Consider the following 20526-nt stretch of genomic DNA (forward strand, 5'->3'; position numbering starts at 1 on the left):
CTAAAAACATCAATGGGAAGATTCAAACAAACAATACTAAGTAAGTTTCAACTTCACCCCATTGCACAGGCAAGTGACCATCAGGGCTCAGTGGCCGAGTGGATAACGCGATGGCGTTTGAAGCGAAAGTTACTGGGTTCGAGTCCCAGAGTGAACATCAACTCTGAGATGCAGGTACATCCAGCTGACAAGTCCCAAATAGGACAAAGTGGCGCGCGTCCTGGATTCCACTGCTAACCACTATCCATCTTTGCTTACCATAATCAGATAATCTTTAAAAAAAATCAATTTTTATTCCTTAGCTTTAAGTCCATATAGGTTGACATCCCAATGACTTTCTTTCTAGCCACTGTGTTTACTATTAGCTGAAATTTTATAGATGAGAGATAGTTCTACACCTGGAATCTAACAAAAGATAAACTGAATATATATATAAGCTTTTCCACTATAATTGATACTGTTTCCCTCGGTAAACATTTTAAAGTTAGATCAAACATGATGAACAACAGTTATTGTCAACTGACTTTAGGTGACAACTCATTTCAATTATTTGATTTCTATCCGAGTGTATAGAAAATGATATAGCAATCCAAAGTAAACAATCTTATTTCTATCTCTGTCCTATCTGATGTCTTGTTGTGAAAACCAGTTTAATCTGTCTTTCGGTCAAAATAATATAGCTAAAACATTTTAAGCAGAGTTGGATAGCAACTGGTACATTTCATAGGCCGGCGTTCATTTGGACTAAATGGATAAAGCGTTAGATCTTAAAGCGGAAGGTGCTGACTTCGAATCCTATGGTGAACGTCATCTTAAATGAGATGGCCCCAGCTGACGAGTCTCAAACAGAACGAGACTCGCGTCCTGAATTTCTCTGTTAGCTATGATTCAACTATGCTGAAAATGCTTATGAATTGATGACGATACTGAGGTAATCCACACAGGATCCACATATGCCAAAAGAGACTGACCAATCACAAGTGCTTTTAAACAAATCCAAAGGTAATTTAACTGTACATAGAGTTTGTAATATATGGAAAAGCTAAGAGTTCATCACAACTAGGGTAAAATGATAAATAAATAAATCACATCTTGACATATAACAATCAGAATGTCCACTATTTTTGTAAAGCTATTTATTTCTGTACGAATATGACATTCAAATTTTATCATAACAAATCCTAGTATGGGACTCATCAACAGTGCGAATCAACGATCCCGCCCGAGGGATTCGAACCCGGGACAATGATGAACGGTCGCGTAGCATCGTGGATTAGTTGGAGCTAGACATTAACACCGTAGAATACCAGCTCAATGGTATAAGGGTAAACCATTCACTCGTGAGACCGAAAGTTTTGGGTCCGAGTCATGAGTGCGGGGTCGTGGATGCACACTGTTTAGGAGTCCTAAAATAAGACGAAATGGCCGTCCAGTGCTTCGAGGTTTTCAATGATGGTCTAATATTGATCCATTCATGATATCAATCTAAACTCAACAATCTCCACAACCTTATACCAATACTACAAATAAGCAAATTTATATCCGATAATAACTTTTGTCTCAAACTGTCCTAGTTCAATAGTTCTCAACAATCCATATCTATGACTTCATCATAGATCAGAACTCATGAGGGACATATTAACTTTAATCCATTGAATAAAAATTCAATAATCACATATTGCTGAGGGGCATAAAACTACATTGATTAAATTGTTCCAGTCTTCTTTTTTCCTTTTTTTTTCAATGGTTAATTAACTGATTTTTATTTATAATAAACTGTGATCAACTAATCATCGAGATTTATTTAATAATGGGGATCTTTAAACAATTTACTTACTATAGAAACTAAATGGATATATAGGTTGTTTTTTTTAATCAATTCAATCATACCAAATCATATGGCAAAATATTGAACAGAAGGGGTTTTCTGGATATTATAGTAATTATAATAGTTGAGTTCATGAATCACTTGAAACTAGACCACTATGGAAAACCTGGAAGCACTGGATGGCCATTTCGTCCTATTGTGTCACTCCTCAGCAGTGCGCATTCACGATCCCATCTCGCGAGATTCAAACCCAGGACTTACCAGTCTCGCGCCGGAGCACCTAACCTCTAGACCAGTGAGCCGGCCGTTATCCAACGGTGATGTCTAATTTAAGTGCTCTGGCGCGAGACTGATAGGTCCTGGGTTTGAATCTCGTGATGCGAGGTTGTGGATGCACACTGCTGAGGAGCGCCACAATAGGGCGAAACGGTCGTCCAGTGCTTCCAGACTTTCCATGTTGGTCTAGCTTCAATTGGTTCATGATTTTAACTATGAAAATTACTATTATTTTTATTATTATCTTAGTCAATGGTTGATATGTGGTACATTCCTACTTTTTTTTATGTTTCCGAGTACGAGTTGACGGGAAATATGTACATACATTTAAGTGCATTGTGTGTGTGTGTATATATACATAGACAGAGTCATTTTTTTCTTTTTTTAACAGTTTCAAAAAAATAAACCAGTATTAAATGTATGTATTTATTTATGTCTCTCTATATATATGTATCTAAGATATAACGAAGACAGATATATAGAAATAGATAGAATAAACTTAAATTCAAGACACGTGTAACCGGAGCTAAAAAAAAAGAACCCAGATTGATGAAAAAAATTATTAAAAAAAAAAGAAGAAAGATGGGGGAGAAAAAGATTCAGTCTAATTAATTTTTGATTTTCATTATACGATCGTGTATGTTGTATTATTTTTTTAAAAAAAGAAGTAACCATGTATAGACTATGCCATGACAACAAAACTGATTGATATTCATAAAAAGTTCATTATTTATTATGAATAGTATTATTATTATTATTATTATCAAGATCTATGCAACACAGCTGGTTCTGTGATATATTAGGGTAGTTTAAATTTTACGGTTTAATTACTTTTGTACACTTTATTTTGGTAAAAAATAATAATACGATGGTTGGATCAACTGACGTCGTTCATTACTATTATTGTTACTATTATTATTATTATTAGTATTAGTAGTAGTATTACCAATAGTTTAAAGCATAAAACACATATAGATATATGTATACCTTCGTATATTCTGCTTTTACCTACCACCTTCGTACCTATTCACATCTTCAATCCACTACATATACATATATTTATTAAATTTCTTTGTTTGATATCACATAACCTCAGTTACATACTACTTATTAAAAATTAGTAATATTTATTTATTGGTACACTGTTATAGATGTATGTATGTAAGTCACTGATCGACTGATTGACTGAATGAATGAATGAATGATTAGCCTAATTAGTAAGGAATTGACTAAGATTATTAGATATGATTATAAAGAATTTTTCACCTACAAATAATATCACATGTATAATAATTCGGAAAAAATTGTCCTCACAGATATTATTATTTATGTAGTAGTAGTAGTAGTAGTAGTAGTAGTAGTAGGAGGAGGAGGGGGAGGTCGAGGAGGACGAGGAGGACGAGGAGGAGGAGGAGGAGGAGGAGGAGTAACCAAAAGAAAAGTTATCCCTGAAAGAAACTGAAGAGCAAAGGTGTACATATAAAATTGAATGACAATAGATTGGGTGATTGGGTTGTTTAGTGAGTTAGTAAGTGAGAAGATGAACTAGAAGTAAATGATAGCAAGAGAAATATATCGAAAAATAACGAGGAGTGAAGAGAGGGATAGGGTTAAATTAATAATAGTGATAATAACAATAGTAATAACGAAGACAAAAAATATCATTATTCCTACCCTACACATTCAGGAAACGAGAAACGAATTGGCTCTAATTTATATGGTTAGATGAGTGTTGTGTTCTCAACTAATAAGAAGGTTTCTAAAGTAACTATGATTAATCATAGAAGTAGGAATAATAATAATGTCAGTAGTTAGATATTTATCTCTACTCCGTAATGATTATAGTAATAATCATATCCATGCTAGTAGCTAACTTCAAGAGACAATTGTATGAGTACTAGTGGAAAAAGCTTCGCCATATTAGGGATGAAACAGATAAATCTCTAATGTTTGTGAATGATAATAGCGTCATATTGTGACTGGACTGAAGTTAGAAATGCAAACGATTTGGTTTAAATGTTAAACCCATAATGTGAAACATAAAGGTTTATGGTTTAACCCTTGGTGTAACTGTCGTTTTGCACAGCTTGAAGCACCAGACTAGAACGAAACTGATGACCAATCTTCCTCAATTCTCAATAGTTGTCTAATGAAAGTCTGTCTATAATGTCAGTTTTAAACTCAACAATCTCTGCAACATCTTTGAAGAACATCACCTACAAATTAAACTAATCGCTATCATACTCCTTCATCTATATTACAATTTTCTTCCTGAAGCTAATTTGAATCGATTTTACCAGAACCCTATATCAATAGGATGGCAAACTAGCAAATAAGTTGGTATGTGCTGTCAAATTCTCAGCGCTAATCAAGTTTGTTTATTTGAGTGTACGCCTGTTGAAAACTGTAGTTCATTAGTTGTTTTTCTTTTGTCACAATAATAATGATTTTACTTCATTATTTACACATACATTTAGGAAGAAAAAAAAAGGATTACTATGCTTAAATGGATGAATAACAACTGGAAAGAACTGGAAAGGATTGCCCAGGACAGGGTTGGATGGAGAATGCTGGTGGGCGGCTTATACTCCTCCCCGAGGGGCAACAGGAGTAAGTAAGTAAGTAAGTAAGTAACTATGCTTAATTCAGTATATTTCTTAAAAAAAGAAACATCACAGTAGATGATATATGTTTATTTTGTACATTCATTTTACTTATTACCATAACGAAATGTAAATATATTTTATCCATTAGAAATTATCCTGAAAAGTATATTGAAGGAGTGTAGATATTTCAAATGTTTAAGATAGAAATCATTGGTTATTCATCAAAATAAAGGATTTTTCTCAAAAAACTTTTTTATAGTGTAGATCATGAATCAAATGAAGCTATACCATCATGGAAAACCTGGAAGCACTGGACGGCCGTGACCAGTGGAGTTCAACCAGGTTCGTTGTGAGATATCAACTCACTGAAGACATTGGTGAATAGTTGCTCAATTTCGTGGATTAGTTGAAGTTAGACATTAACACCGTTGGATGCCGGCTCAGTGGTCTAGTGGTAAAGCGCTCGCGCGTGAGACTGATAGGTTGTGGGTTGGAATTTCGCGAGACAAGATTGTGGATGCGTACTGCAGAGGGGTGCCATAATAGTATGAAATGGCCATCCAGTGCTTCTAGGTTTTCCATGGTGGTTTGGCTTCAATTGATTAATGATCTACACTATCAAAATTACCATAATATCCACAAAACCCCTTCTGATAATATATTTTTTTAATATGAAACATTATAAAATGAAATATAATTTAAAGGTAATTTATTGTTTCATTAGTGCATTATTATTGTTACCAGACTACATTGTAGTTAGTTGCATTTCACTGATCGATTATTATAAAAGCTTTATTCATCAGTAATAGTGTGTAATTTCAGCATAGAACCAAGTTCTGGATTTCGAATAATTGAAGTACAGTGATTATTAGTAAAAACTATTGCATAACTAATATGATTCGATTAAGTTGAACATTTACTTCTCAAAAATCAAGTGGTTAACATATGGGACTCAAAACAGCTGTCAACCAATATTATCGTCACAATCTTTAATACAAACGTCAACACAGTTCTATTGTATGGAGTTGGAGCTTCAAGAACTACCACAACCATCAACAAAAGTATTTCCAAGTAATTGTTTACGTAAGATACTGAATGTCCGTTGGTCGGATACCATCAGCAACAACCTATTGTAGGAGAAAACAAACTAAATTCCAGTTGGACAGGAAATTAGAAAAAAATGATGGAAGTGGATAGAAAACACATTACGGAACTCATCAAACTCCATCACGAGGCAAGTGCTAACTTGAAATAGTGCAGGGAAATGGAATAGAGGAAGACCGAAGGACACACTACATCGAGAATCGGAAACAAACGTAAAAAGGAAGAATATCAACTGTAAACAACTGGAGAAAATTGTCTAGGATGGAGTTCGAGGGAGAGTGTCCTGTTCTCCTCCACAATGAGTAACAGGTGTAAGTAAGTAAGTAAGTAAGTAAGTCAGTAATCCTTTCAGACATCTTTTTTTAATATCAGATCACAACTTATCACTAGAGAATTTTAAACGAAGGCATATAAATGCTATTTAATAGACCCATCCTATTGATCTTTTTTTCCCAGAAAAAGTTCCATCTTACTATCTAATCATTAAACCATACCATTTAAAAAGTATTAATACTAATTTATTCTTTATACAAAAAGAAATAATAACTAATTTCTGTCAACTTTATGACCGCTATCGATCAAGTATGAAAGAACCGAGTTCCGTATCGATTTGACAATACCTTTTCCTACCATTTTCTTATTGATTAATGTCAACTATTAACCACATTTTTTTATTTGAGGAGTAAAAAAAATAATTGCCTAGACAAAAAAAATATAAATCAATTTATCTTATTTTAAACAATCATAATACATTAAGTACTCTACAATATTTTTGATTCTCAAAATCAAAATTATCAGTTTTTTTCTGGGGGGGGAGGGTTTGTTTGTGCTAAGTTCAGTTTATCTTTTCATCATTCCCTCCCCCCCCCCGCTCTCTTTCTCTTCAAAAATATTATTTTCTAATGAACTAATTAATTTAACAAAAATTTTCGACAATAAATGAACAAAATAAAATAATGACAAGTTGAGGTTTATTTTTTTTTAAAAAAATAATCATCTCACTACTTGGTAAATCATTATTTATACCCCCTTTTTTGTTGGTTATTGAAAAGATGCTTAAATGCAGCTGTTTTGATTTTTTTTGGAGAAGAGGGGATGGTGAAACAAATTTAATATTTTTTTTCTGGGGAGGGTGAAATAAATTTAATTTTTTTTTACCATAATCATTTAAGTAGTTAAATATTTATAGTGAAAAGAAATTGATAAGAATACAGTCTATAGATAAATAATATCAACAGTATGTAAACCATGTGCATAAAGTGGTGCATTCTTGTGTGCAATCACATACATATACATAAACATGTAAAGTTATAAAGCACACATAAGTTCTTATTTATAAACAAAAGACATATATGATTCTTTTAAAGAATAACTGTCTATTTCTTGATAATATCTAACTATTTACATTGTCTGGTATGAGTATATAGATAGATAGATAGATAGGTAGATCTTAAAAAATGGGATTATACTTTTCTGAAAATGAAAATGTTTTACCACTAAGATCAAAAATTAATGTATATCATAAAAAGAGACAACTGCCAAAGCTTTACAATCATCATATAAAGATCATTTATTTATTCATTCAAGAATAAATATACATATATCTATCTAAAAGAATGTGATAAAGATAGAGGATGTATATGTGTGTGTGTGTGTATAAGGAGTGGAAGTGGCAATGGTTTTATTGTCTTTCTTTTATCATTACACTTGAATAAGTTAACAAGATATAACATCGTCATTATCACTACCATACCACCCACCCACCCCCCGGTATTAGCTATATGCACTAAAATATTAAATTTTGCCATCTATAATCAAGCATCATCATGTATGTGTATAGTTGAAGACACTTAAACTAGTTGAACATATTCATAGACATACACATATGTATGTGTAGGATATTTTATTTTCAATTTTTCTTATCTTAATCAACAGTTTTTTTGCACAAAAAAGGGTCACCATTGAACGGTACTCACATAAATTTATTTATTTATTTTATCAACTAACTGATAGAAAAAAATTTTTTCCCATTCATCAATTTGATTGTTATGATTATTACTATTAGTAGTAGTAGTAGTAGTAGTAGTAGTAGTAGTAGTAGTAGTGGTACCAGTAAACCTATCATCATTGATCATATTTTTTTCCTCCCATTTTCTCTTTTAATCTAAGACATATGAAATTAAACAAGGAAAGATATCTCCCCCCCCTCTCTCAGACAATCAAAATATAAAGAGACAGGAATTATTTGTTATTTTATTTCCAGAGAAAGCAACAGAAAAAATTTGTACATTTTTTTTCAGTTCTATGTAAACTATCCCTTTAGATTATTCACTATTACACTCCCCTCTCTCTCTCTCCTGTGAAGAATATTCATTAAAAATCATCATTCATGAATAGTCTACAAAAAATTCCACCACCCCTTTTTCCACTTGTTTTTTTTAAAGATTTGATATGAATGAACAAACGCTTAAAATTCTTAATTTTGTCATTGTCTCAAAGATCTAATGTTCAATGTCTATGATAAAAATATAAAAAAAACTGAAAAAACAAAACAAGAACTGATCCAGATCTAAATGGTATGAGAATGATGTTGATGATGGGTGTACCTTTGTTTATGTATGTAGACAGGTATTTATGCCTTATACATAATAAACCACAAATCTCTTCAATCTTATCACTAAAATTAAAGTATTTAGGTTATGTAAATAAATAAATATAGAAAAGTTTTTCATTTACAAATGGAACAACCACAGCAGTACTCGTTTATAAAAATGTTTTCACGCTTCTATATTTGTACACCATTCATGGTAGATTAATCTACCATGATAGGGTGCGCACACACACTCACACACAGAAACAATAATCATAATAATAACAGAATAAAATTTTAAATCATTATGTTTGTCTCTTTTTTTTCAGATGATCTTCTGCCAAAATTCATGTATTATAACTTCGGTATGCTTAGAATGTGTTTGTGTGTGTGTGTAAGTATAATGATGCGTATGTGACAGAGTTATATATATATCGATTTTGGTATTGAATGTTTGTGTTTTTTCTATGGTTTATGATGCACCAATATATCGATGTGTTGTATACGTGTATATTCGAGGCCGAAAAAATTTAGGCGACGAACTAATCTACAAACGCAACTGTTGTGTATAATTTTGTTTTTCTTACATGTGGGATTTTGATTTAATCAAAAAAAAGAAAACAAGGATAAAACAAAATGGTGGATAAAATCTATAAACCACCCCCCCCTCCGAAAAAATTTTTTTCCTCATTAAATATAGTCACAGAAGAAGAAAATTATAATTTAACGACGTCAACCATTATTATTATTATTGTTATAGTAGTAATAATGATTATTATGATTACTATTACGGTGATGATGGATGCTTGTTTCTGTGATTAATCATCGTCGTCTGGTTAGTTTCGTCCTTTTTTTTAAAAAAAAAAACATTTTCAACTTGGATTTTTTTGGAGAGGGGGGTGAAAAATATTATGAAAATTTTCTATTAATTTTTTTATCATCTATTTAATTAAGAAAAAGAAACCCCTGCTGTGTTTATGTATCTATCTATCTATCTATATAATGGATAGTGGTGGTGGTGGTGGTGCGGTAAGAATTAACAAAACACAAAAAAACCTGTACCCCTTCAATGTTCAATTTTTGTTCATTCAATAAAAAAAATGATTAAATACTCTTAATATTTCCCGTTTTTTCTTCTTATTAATATGACCCATTTTAGTTTTTCGTAGTAAAACAAATGATTAGAATATGGAGTTAATAAGCATAATGAATACACATGTATACACGTGTGTTTTATATTTATATATTGTCATTTACTAATTATAAAGATAAATACGTCGGGTCTATAGTACAGTACAGTACAATAGTACATGTAAATAGAAAATAAGAATAGTATCAACATTTTTAATCTACATGATCTATAAATATGAAATCATGACAAAACTATATCATATCCTGCTGTTATCTTGTCGTCTTTCACACACACACACACCCTCTCTCTTATGATTCTACCCCTATAGGATCAAATCAAATTAATCTATTTTAAAATGAGATATCGGGAGACAGAGAGAGAAAGAGAGGGGGGAGAAAGAAGTAGCTTGTTTTTTAGGAATCTTTTGGATTATCAGCCTACTTTATAATAGTAATAATAATATGCCTTATGTATTTGGGAAACAAACGTGCATAACATACATTCATTTGTGACTTAAACGTGAGTTCAGAATTGAACTAAGATCATGTTAATCCATCGTTTTTAATCTCTTTCTTCAATGTTCATTTATTTGTTGTTGTTGTTGCTTTTTTTAAAACAAGAGACTGTATTCAAATTTGTTCATTTTACAAAAAATTTAAGTAATAAAATGAATGTGTACATGCACGTATAATCCCAATCTTGTGTGTGGTGTATGTGTGTGTGTGTAGTTGTAGGCGTCTGGACATAATTGTCTATTTACAATTAACTTAATATGTTGATCTTCTAGGAGAAAATATTAATTAAAGCTGGAATTAGTCTCAACAAGGATTTTCTATATTCTTCTTAAAATAAATTATGATTTCAACTTTGAAAAATACCGAAATCTCCACAAAACCCCTTCTGATTATAATCATATGTTCACTAGTGACTGACTTCAAGATACATGTCCTGGAGTTCTAGTGGGAAGCAGTGACTAGTGGAGTCCAACCACGTTCGTTGTGAGATAACAACTCACTGAAGACAATTAGTGAATGGTCGCTCATAATTCATGGATCGGTTGAAGTTAGACATTAACACCGTTGGACGCCGGCTCAGTGGTCTATCGGTTAAGGGCTCTGGCTCGAGATTGGTAGGTCCTGGGTTCGAATCTCGCGAGTGCGGGATCGTGGATGCGCACTGCTGAGGAGTCCCATAATAGGACGGAACGGCCGTCCAGTGCTTCCAGGTTTTCGATGGTGGTCTAGCTTCAACTGACTCATGATCTTAACTATATATTTTCCTTTTTATTGAATGGATAAGTTTGTTTAATAGAGTTCAATTTTTACTGAAAGGTTTCATGTCATGGATTTAGAAGTATTCGCAACTATCTTCTGTGAATATGTTAGTACGGTGCAACCTAACAGATGGTACTATATTATCTTGCACCCACTAAATGAACAGAACAAATATCAGAAACTCTTAGAAACGATGTTCGTATTGAACACTAAAGACATAGTAGATAATCTAAGCCTACCAATACAATATATTTTACAATTATCTAAAGAAATGTTTTGCACAATTTTACTCTCAAACTCTGATACTAATGTGCTTTTGATAAGTCTGTAGACAATGCATGTATCAAATATAAGAGGATTTAAATAATCGTCAGCTCATTCTATCAATGACCTTGAAATGGCTGATTCAGGAGATTTCGTGTGTGTAACTTGTTTAAATCGCTAGCTGATTTTATATTGGTAATTATTGTAAACTAGAAACCAATGAGTAGCTATTTCATCCTAACATGAGACAACTGAACATAACTAGCGGAATTGTCGGTATACAGGTTAATTGTCGGATTGTTTCATTGATAGAGATTCATCAGATCTAAGGATAAGACAAATATGATATTGACTACTATACAGTACTACTATACAGTATGATGTTATTGACTGGCATTGATTAATTTATTAGAAATGTGGTTCTTTCTCCATAACCTTCAACTAACCAGCACCAGCTTTACAATATAAAAAGTCATAGTAACCTTATATAGTATTTGAAGAAATAAGTCCAAAACAGCTTGGATTTTACTCATAACTACAGTCAACATAAAGTATTACTTGGATCAACATATACCGTTATTAGTAAGAATTTGAATGTCTATATATGGAAATGAATTGTTTACCAGTCATTGTTGGTGTATTTGTTCTGCGTGGATTGCCTCAATCTAGTTATTACATCACAATGTTTTTTTTATATAGAGTAGATGAATTGTGGCAATCAATAGAATCCAAGATGTTTTCAAACTGAAAGTACTGGGTTCAAGTGCTAATCTAAACATTAACACATTGAGATGTAGATACATCCAACTATAATATCTGGAATAGATCAGAACACATTTACTATAGATTCTACTTCTATCTATAATCTAATAAATCAATCTACTCATTCAACAAAACAATAATTGAATAGTGATAATCAGGTATTTCAGTATCACTTACCCCTTCGTTGCATATAAACAAAGAGTTCATCGAGAAATTCTTTTCTTTTTGGATCATCTGAAATAACGTATAACTGAAATAGGAAAAAAGAAAGAAAATATTACATAATGAATAAAAGAGAGTAGTTAGCAAAATGATAAAATACAGTAGAAATGCTCACATGAAATCCCATACAGTGTCGTAGATAAATACTGCTCTAACAATTGTAAGCAAAGATGGATAGTGGTTAGCAGTAAAATCCAGGACGTGCGTTTCGTTCTATTTGAGACTCGTCAGCTGGGTGTACCTGCATCTCAGAGTTGATGTTCACTTTGAGACTCGAACCCAGTACCTTTCGTTTCAAACGCCATCGCGTTATCCACTCAGCTACTGAGTCCTGATAGCCATTTGCTTGTGCAATGGGGTTGAAGTTTAAATTCACTTGATATTGTTTAGTTCAATCTTCCCATAAATGTTTAGGACTGCAATTGTTTAAATGAAGTTCTATTTAAACTTAATGATCATTCATACTATTGTTTTTACAAATTTCAACGCACAGTATGCACATATGCCAATAAGAGACTGACCAGTTGCAGTCCTAAGCATCAATGGGAAGATTCAAACAAACAATACCAAGTGAATTTACTACTCTAACAAATCCCATACCAGGATGAAGCAGCTTTATCACTGCCTCCTGATTTCCTGTAGTCATTCAACTAATCTTACTTCGTGAAAGGTAACTATGAAATAGAAAAGTTAATGGTACTAATACTTTTTTCATGGTATACTAGTTTTTTTTAATAGACTAAACCAACAAACAAATGCTTAGTAATGTGAATCTTTAAAGAACTCTGAGGCGACTTTAAAAGTTGTCTAAATAACTATAAAATGCAAACCTTTATAATGTTTGATAAGTGAAAGGAACAGAAAGACCCCTCTGAAATTATAGTTCATGGTGATTAGGAATCATTTACAAAAAATATTTTAGATCAGAAGGGGTTTTGTGGAGATTTCAGTGTTTTCATGGTTGAAATCATGAGTCAATTGAAGCTAGACCACCAGGGAAAACCTGGAAGCACTGGACGGCCGTTTTGTCTTACTGTGAGACTCCTCAGCAGTGTGCATCGATGATCCCACATCAAGAGATTACAACCCACAACCTATCAGTTTCGCGCGCAAACGTCTAACCTCCAGACCACTGAGTTGGCATCCAACAGTGTTAATGTCTAACTTCAACTAATCCACGAAATTGTGCAACCATCCACCAATGTCTTCAGTGAGTTAATATGTCACAACGGACCTGGTTGAACTCCATTGGTTACTGCTTCTCACTAGAACTCCAGTAAATACCTGATAGAGCCAGTCACTAGTGAGCATATGATTATAAGTTAATATCTAAATAATAACAGGATTATAGTCGTCTATTAAATAGATATTTCATCATCTAATCTACCTATACATGATCTACCAATTAGATATCAGTTTTATTTCATTCCTATGAGTAATGATTATGTCATTTGGTTCATGAGTAAAATATATAAATTCATTCTTATTTAAATTTAGAAAAACTGAGGAGTCCCTTAAAAGGACGCAATGGCTGTCCAGTACTTCGAGGTTTTCCATGGTGGTCTAGCTTCAATTGACTCATGATTTCAACTATGAAAATACTAAATTCTCCACAAAACCCCTTCTAACTTAACTAATCAACTGAATCTTTTAAACTTGGTTAAAATATAAAACATGATTTAAAACTAAGTAGCGACAATAGGATGATGAAAGGAATTAAATTTTGGTGCAAGAAAAACGAAAGAAAAAGAGGAAAAATACAACAAGAGAGATGGAAGTGAACACTGAATTCATCTGACAGCTCGTCTGACTTAACTATCAGTGCAACTGGTAATCGAATCCTGTTTCTATTCTATATGCCAACCTCTTCCTAGTTTCATTTCTGTAGTCTTTTGATTATTAGTCCGTATATTTCTTATACTAAAAGAAAAGCTACTAAAAATGGAAACTTTATTAATAAAATTACTTATTTAATATACTACTACTACTAGTACTGTAGTGAACAAGAACACTAGTTAGGGACAATGGAATGTATTGAAGCACAAATAACAGACTATCTCTGTTAACCATACAGCAAACAGTTAATTTGCAAAATAACAAGCCATTGTCTCATTCTTCACTGTTCCTTCTGTAAATATCAATCCATCTTCTTTAATTCCATTGTTTGTGCATTTTCCTACCAATTGCGCTTAATTTTAGTTCTTTCCTTATCGGTCTTCTGCCAAAATACATTCTATGTCTAACCATCACCATATACTACTTATATGGATATAAGTAGACCACACCACACTACTATTACTACTACTACTAATAATAACAATAATAATTGTTATGATTACTATCAATGATAGTACTAGAAGGAGTAGCAGTAATTTTGATTAATTAATTGGGCGCCAAATCAAATAATGATAGACAGATTTACTTAAAGATTACATTTAAGAATCTACTTAGGTGACTTAGTTTAATTAAAACATTATAAATTTTAATTATAAAAAGTAACCTATAAACTTGATGAGTTACTAAGGTGGGTCTGTTGAAAAAAAATTTGGACAGTTTAAAACTAATTTCTATTCTGATCTCAGTTAAAGGGTAGTTGAATATCAGAGACCAGTATGTATATATGTATGTATACATGTATGTGTGTGTGTTTGTGTTGTTTCATTAAAAATATACAAAAATTTTTGGAAGAGGTGGAAGAGGTTTTTTGTGGAGATTTAGTATTTTCATAGTTGAAAGCGTGAGTCAATTGAAGCTAGACCACCAGGGAAAACCTGGAAGCACTGGACGGCCATTCCGACTTCAGGAGTTCTAGTGAGAAGCAGTGACCAGTGGAGTTCAACCAGGTCTGTTGTGAAATATCAACTCACTGAAGACATTGGTGAATGTGTCGCTTAATTTTGTGGATTAGTTGAAGTTAGACATTAACACTGTTGAATGCCAGCCGACTCAGTGGTCTATCGGTTAAGTGCTTTGGCGCGAGACTGATAGGTTGTTGGTTGGAATCTCGTGAGGTGTTATCGTGGATGCGCACTTCTGAGGAGTCCCACAGTGGGACGAAACGGTCATCCAATGCTTCGAGGTTTTCCCTGGTGGTCTAGCTTCAATTGACTCATGATTTCAACTATGAAAAAGTCATATGTTACAAATAATAATCTCTTAGTGATTAACTTAGAGATTAAAATCAATTTACTCCTGAACTCATAAAGACAAACTGTACGGTGTGGGTATCATTCAAATTAAAAATGAAACATGAAAGCACACTAATGACATCGAATGAAATTGTAAACCATTGACTTAATATTTCGCTTGATGTGAGAGACTTAAAGGTTTATAAAAAAATTCAATCTTATGGGTTAAACCGTTAGTGAATATGCCCTGTCGAAGTGTTTTGAATTCACAAATGACAATTCAATACACTTCAGAACATACATTAGTTTACAGTAATTCTCCGACTAATTTCAGTTCATGACAAAAAACAAACCTTGCCATAAAAAAGTTATGCAGAAAGTTATTTGTTTAGGTATATCACTCAACCAATATAAATATCATACAGTTGTGACTCATTAACTATTGGTTTTCAACTTTCAGCCACACAGTAACAGGTTCAAACCTCATTTTGCCTACTTTGATCTAAGAGACTGGGTAGTGTTATTAGTTATCACACTTAAAGTATGGCTTGAGACACAGTATATAAATATAGTATCTGGTCAACAAAACTAAAATTTAACATTATTGTTAACATTATCAACAATCAAAAGTTTATATTCGACCTAAAGTATAAGCTTCCTTCAAGACTACATATATGTTTTGGTGATAAATATCAATTATTATGAATTATAGAGCGTATATGGCCTCCAGTTAGTTATTAGAAGAGGGTTTTGTGGAGATTTTAGTAATTTCATATAGTTGAGATCATGAGTCAATTAAAGTTAGACCATCATGGAAAACCTGAAAGCACTGGACGGCCGTTTCATCCTGTTGTGAGACTCCTCAGCAGTGCGCATCGATGATCCCACATCAAGAGATTCCAACCCCCAACTTATCAGTCTCGCGCGCGAGCGCTTAACCACTAAACCACTGAGCCGGCCGGCATTCAACGGTGTTAATGTCTAACTTCAACCATTCCACGAAATTGAGCAATCATTCACCAATGTCTTCAGTGAGTTGATATCTCACAACAGACCCGGTTGAACTCCACTGGTTACTGCTTCTCACTTGAACTCCAGGAAATACCTGATGAAGCCAGTCACTAGTGAGCATATGATCATTATCGGAATAGGGTTTTTTTTGGAGATTTTAGTAATTTCATATACTTGAGATCATGAGTCAATTTCGCGAGGCGGGATCATGGATGAGTACTTCTGAGGAGTCCCACAATAGAACGAGACGGCCGTCCAGTGCTTTCAGGTTTTCCATGACGGTCTAGCTTTAATCGACTCATGATCTCAACTATATGAAATTAATTAATATTATTTTAAAACAAACTTCGTATAGAACAGTTATTTCACTCTGTTTTTGGAAACTTCGATTCTGTTTAACCGATCTATCATATACTGATAAAGAACACCTTTTCTTACAGTACTCAATAATCATAGATGTTGACTTGACAAAAAAGAGATGTCTTGGATTATGATAAGAAAGAAGTAAGTCTAAAGATGAATGAGAATGGATCGTTTGTAAATTATGAGGTAGTATATTAGTAGTATATGATTCATAACATAATCATCATCATTCTGTAATTAAAATCATTTCATTCATTCAGTATAAATAATTTATATCAAGTATAAATCAAATATGATAATTCAATAGTATCATTTTTATAGCCCCCTGAGACTCAATTGTATCTATACTATAGATGTATATATATGGATTAAATTGTATCCTATAACTTATTATCCCAAGGGGAATCGTCTCATAAACTTTTACTCTCTTTAAAAAAAAGAAGAAATACAGTGAGTATATTTGCATTTATCTAAGCTATCAACATAAGTTGATAGTATGTAGTAAAGGATATGAATGGTAAACAGTTAAATGATCATTATCATAGTTATAAAATGCTTGGATAACTCTTTTATATATCAAGTTTACCTCGTATGTATATGTGTATGTATTTAAGTATCTATGTAGTTTTAGTTAAATGTTTTACGTGTACTTTTAATCAACCATTGTAATTTATTTAAAAAAAGGTAATTAGATATACACATAGAGACAAACATACCCGCGAGTACGTATGCCGGTACGTATGCATGTGCGTACGTATAACATTCCAATATAAACACTTAAATGATCTAATTAATTATTTAAACTTTATCATAAATTTTTATGGTGAAATTATAATCTTACTAAACTGTATTAATTTAATTTTTTTTAAAAAAAGGGGGATATAATCTTAAGGGTGGATGTATTACTGTAATATTAATTTGTATATATAAGGATAGAGAGATAGGGAGAGAGAGGGGGGAGGAAAGAATGAGATAAATAGTGTAGGAGTGAGAAAGGTAGTGGGGGGAAGTAGAATATGATATATAATCATTAATTAAAGAGTTCATTCTTTATTCAGGCTTATTATTTCAATTTATTGATATTCAATAAGTATGGTATTATATGCTAACAGTTAAGTATATCTATACAAAATTGATGGATTTATGGTAAAACTTCAAAGCATCCAAACAGTCCATACATGAAAAAGAATGTGGAAGAAATGCATAACAATGTGACAATAATAGTTTTGTTAAAGAAGTCAATCTTCTCAAAATTGACAGAGACATCAGAAAAAAAAAGAAAGAAAGAGAGGAGAGACAGAGAATGTACTTTTGATAAAATAAGTTGATGTATATATTCTTTACTTAGCTAGGCGTTCCTCTGATGCTATTGATAGTTCCAGGCTTCAGTGAGGGAAGAAGTCGAACCAAGGACATTCAGAACTTGAGGTGGATGTTTAACCATTAAAATCACTAAACTAACGTCACTGATATAATTCTAACAGTAATCAATTTGAGATATTGTACAATTATCTTCCGAAAAAAACATAAATGACAACTGTTTCCCTCCTGATATGTCTAAACACCACCGGCAACGAATTTTCACTAAAACCTCAATACTCAATAGTTTTCAAATGAGCCCTAACTAAGATCGATTTGTGGAAAATAAAATCTACAACTTAAGCCAACTTCTAAAAAAACTTCTTTAAATAAAACTAGACAATAACTCATTAAATATGTTAGTGAACTGTTAGGTAAATAAGAAATACCATATTGAGTTCTACTAAATGCCAAGTTGATAGCTTAAATGTAGAAATGTCTCATGTTAAGTGACATTTTACGTATGACTTCAGATTGTTATGTCGGGAGAGGACTGAATCAAAGTAGTTTTCGTTATGAATTGAATTCTGTTCAGTATGGGGTTGTAGAGATTGTTGAGTTTTTGATTGACATCATGAATCAATTAATGTCAGACCAGCACTGAAGACCTGAAAGAACTGGATGGCCATTTCATCCTAGTATGGGACACCTCAGCACTGCGTATCCACGATACCGCATGCAGGAACCAAACCCAGGATAACACCGTTGGGTGGCGGCTCAGTGATCTAGAGGTTAGGAGTTTGTGCAAAAGACCGAAGGTCCTTAGTTCGAATCCCGCGTGCGGGATCGTGGATGCGCAGTGTTGAGGTGCCCCATACTAGGACGAAACGGCCGTCCAGTGCTTCCAGTTTTTCAATGGTGGTCTAACATTGATCGATTCATGGTCTCAATCAAAAGCTATTGTCGTTTAAGTAATTTTACACTTCTTAACAATATTTACTCCAAGTTATTCATTCCATCTTTACAGAGGGTACTAAATAAATCAGAATTCAATGGTCAATAAGTATTCAACGTTAATCATTATGTTTATTTATTTATTTAAACACATAAATATTGGTACAAGGAAGCACCAGATACATATGCGCCTCACAAATCATATTCGATTTGCTTGAGGGCTGTGATACTTCCCAGGTGACCAAACTGAAGCATGTGGTTTTCTTAGGGGACCACACCCGGAGCCTTTGATCGAAAGATCTGATCCACAAGGCAGTGGAGCATTGTGAGGAGATGCAGTCCCATGGTGGCCGGTGACCAACGATTGATTCGTACGCCATTTGTTCCCTCAGGATACTGGAGCCCATGTGCACCATTATGTAATTAAATACAACGGCCATCCTATAGCAGTTTGTTAAGAACAATCACGTTCAAGTAAGCTACTTTGATGTGAAAGTTTACTTTAAATATTGAGATAATCCAGTCGAATTTGTTTACTAAAACATCTGTTCTTTTAGCTACTGTGACGGCAAACAAGTCGGTTAGAGAACATTAAGAGGTCTAAGATCGAATTCCTACGTCTGAATTTAATAAGGTGAAATGGGAATAGAGTGTTTCCTCTAAACAACCAGAATCTGGAGAGATGTTGTATTCTCACAATGGAAGGAGGTGTTGAACAGCTTCTTCCCTAGATATGATACACCTCATTCTAACCCACGGATCCTCGTCTTCGTTAATAAGTCCATTAAAGTATGTATTTAACACACAAAATAGTACTCACAAAAAGATATGATGTGACTAAGTAGCACTCGGACTCTAAGTTCATGCCGCCAGGTTTCCAAGACCACTCCTAATCTAGTTTTATTTTTGGATTTCTGAAGTAACTTTCCATGGTACGGTCCACTGAGAGGTAAAAACAACTTTCGAGGAAACCTTGTTTGCAATAAAATTCCCTTATCATTTCTTAATAATCTTCCTATTATTGATGAGTATATAATAAGGAAAAACGAAACGCACATTCCTTCAAAGTAAAGTAACCCATTTAGCCCGCTCTTGCAATCACAATTCTATTAACTTACTTGTTTAAACTGTTCTTCAAATGTCCATTGATGATTATTACCATGAGTTGAAGAATTATCCATTTCTTCTCCTTCTATCTCTTCGTCAACTTCATCACTATCCATTTCATCATTCTCTTCATCAACATCATCCATTGATGATAAATAATTTAAATTATTTGATGAAACTAATCGATTATTCAACAGTTGATGTGGACTATTCGACCTCGATGAAAGTTGGGGTGGTGGTGATGTAGATGCATAATTACTTTTATTATTAGTAATTGTATTATAATTGTCATTGTTTGAATGAATCGAATGAATTGGAGGTGAAGAATTACAACCTAATGATGATAGACTATTACCATTATTATGTTGGTGGTGATGATGAGAGTGAGAATGATGAGTATCATTGACTTTTGAGTTTCTGTTCGGTGTTGAATTTAAAAATGCTAGTTGTTGTTTTGTCATGTGTAAACGTTGAGTATATGCCGACGATGACGATGATGATGAAGGTAGTACAGGAGGTTGTAATGTTAGTGGTGGTGGTGGAGGTGGATGCAATGGAGTTGGTGGTGGTGATAATTGAGATATTCCATAAGATTTAGACAATAAT

The 20526-nt window shown here is 33.1% G+C and overlaps 1 protein-coding gene across 1 annotated transcript in view; it reads right to left on the bottom strand.

Moving 5' to 3' along the window:
- Positions 1–20066, bottom strand: part of Smp_135110 (putative at-rich interactive domain 3, arid3) — a gene marked incomplete at both ends in the record, with an annotated part of 37712 nt that extends 17646 nt beyond the window's left edge. Inside the window, 2 exons of the mRNA XM_018796174.1 lie at positions 12014–12086; positions 19932–20066. Of these exons, the coding sequence (XP_018650413.1) occupies positions 12014–12086; positions 19932–20066 (208 nt within the window). The remainder of the gene's footprint in view (positions 1–12013; positions 12087–19931) is intronic.
- Positions 20067–20526: the final 460 nt, after the last annotated feature.

This window comes from Schistosoma mansoni, chromosome 2 (assembly GCF_000237925.1).
Source record: "Schistosoma mansoni strain Puerto Rico chromosome 2, complete genome".
In the NCBI taxonomy this organism is placed as follows: domain Eukaryota; kingdom Metazoa; phylum Platyhelminthes; class Trematoda; order Strigeidida; family Schistosomatidae; genus Schistosoma; species Schistosoma mansoni.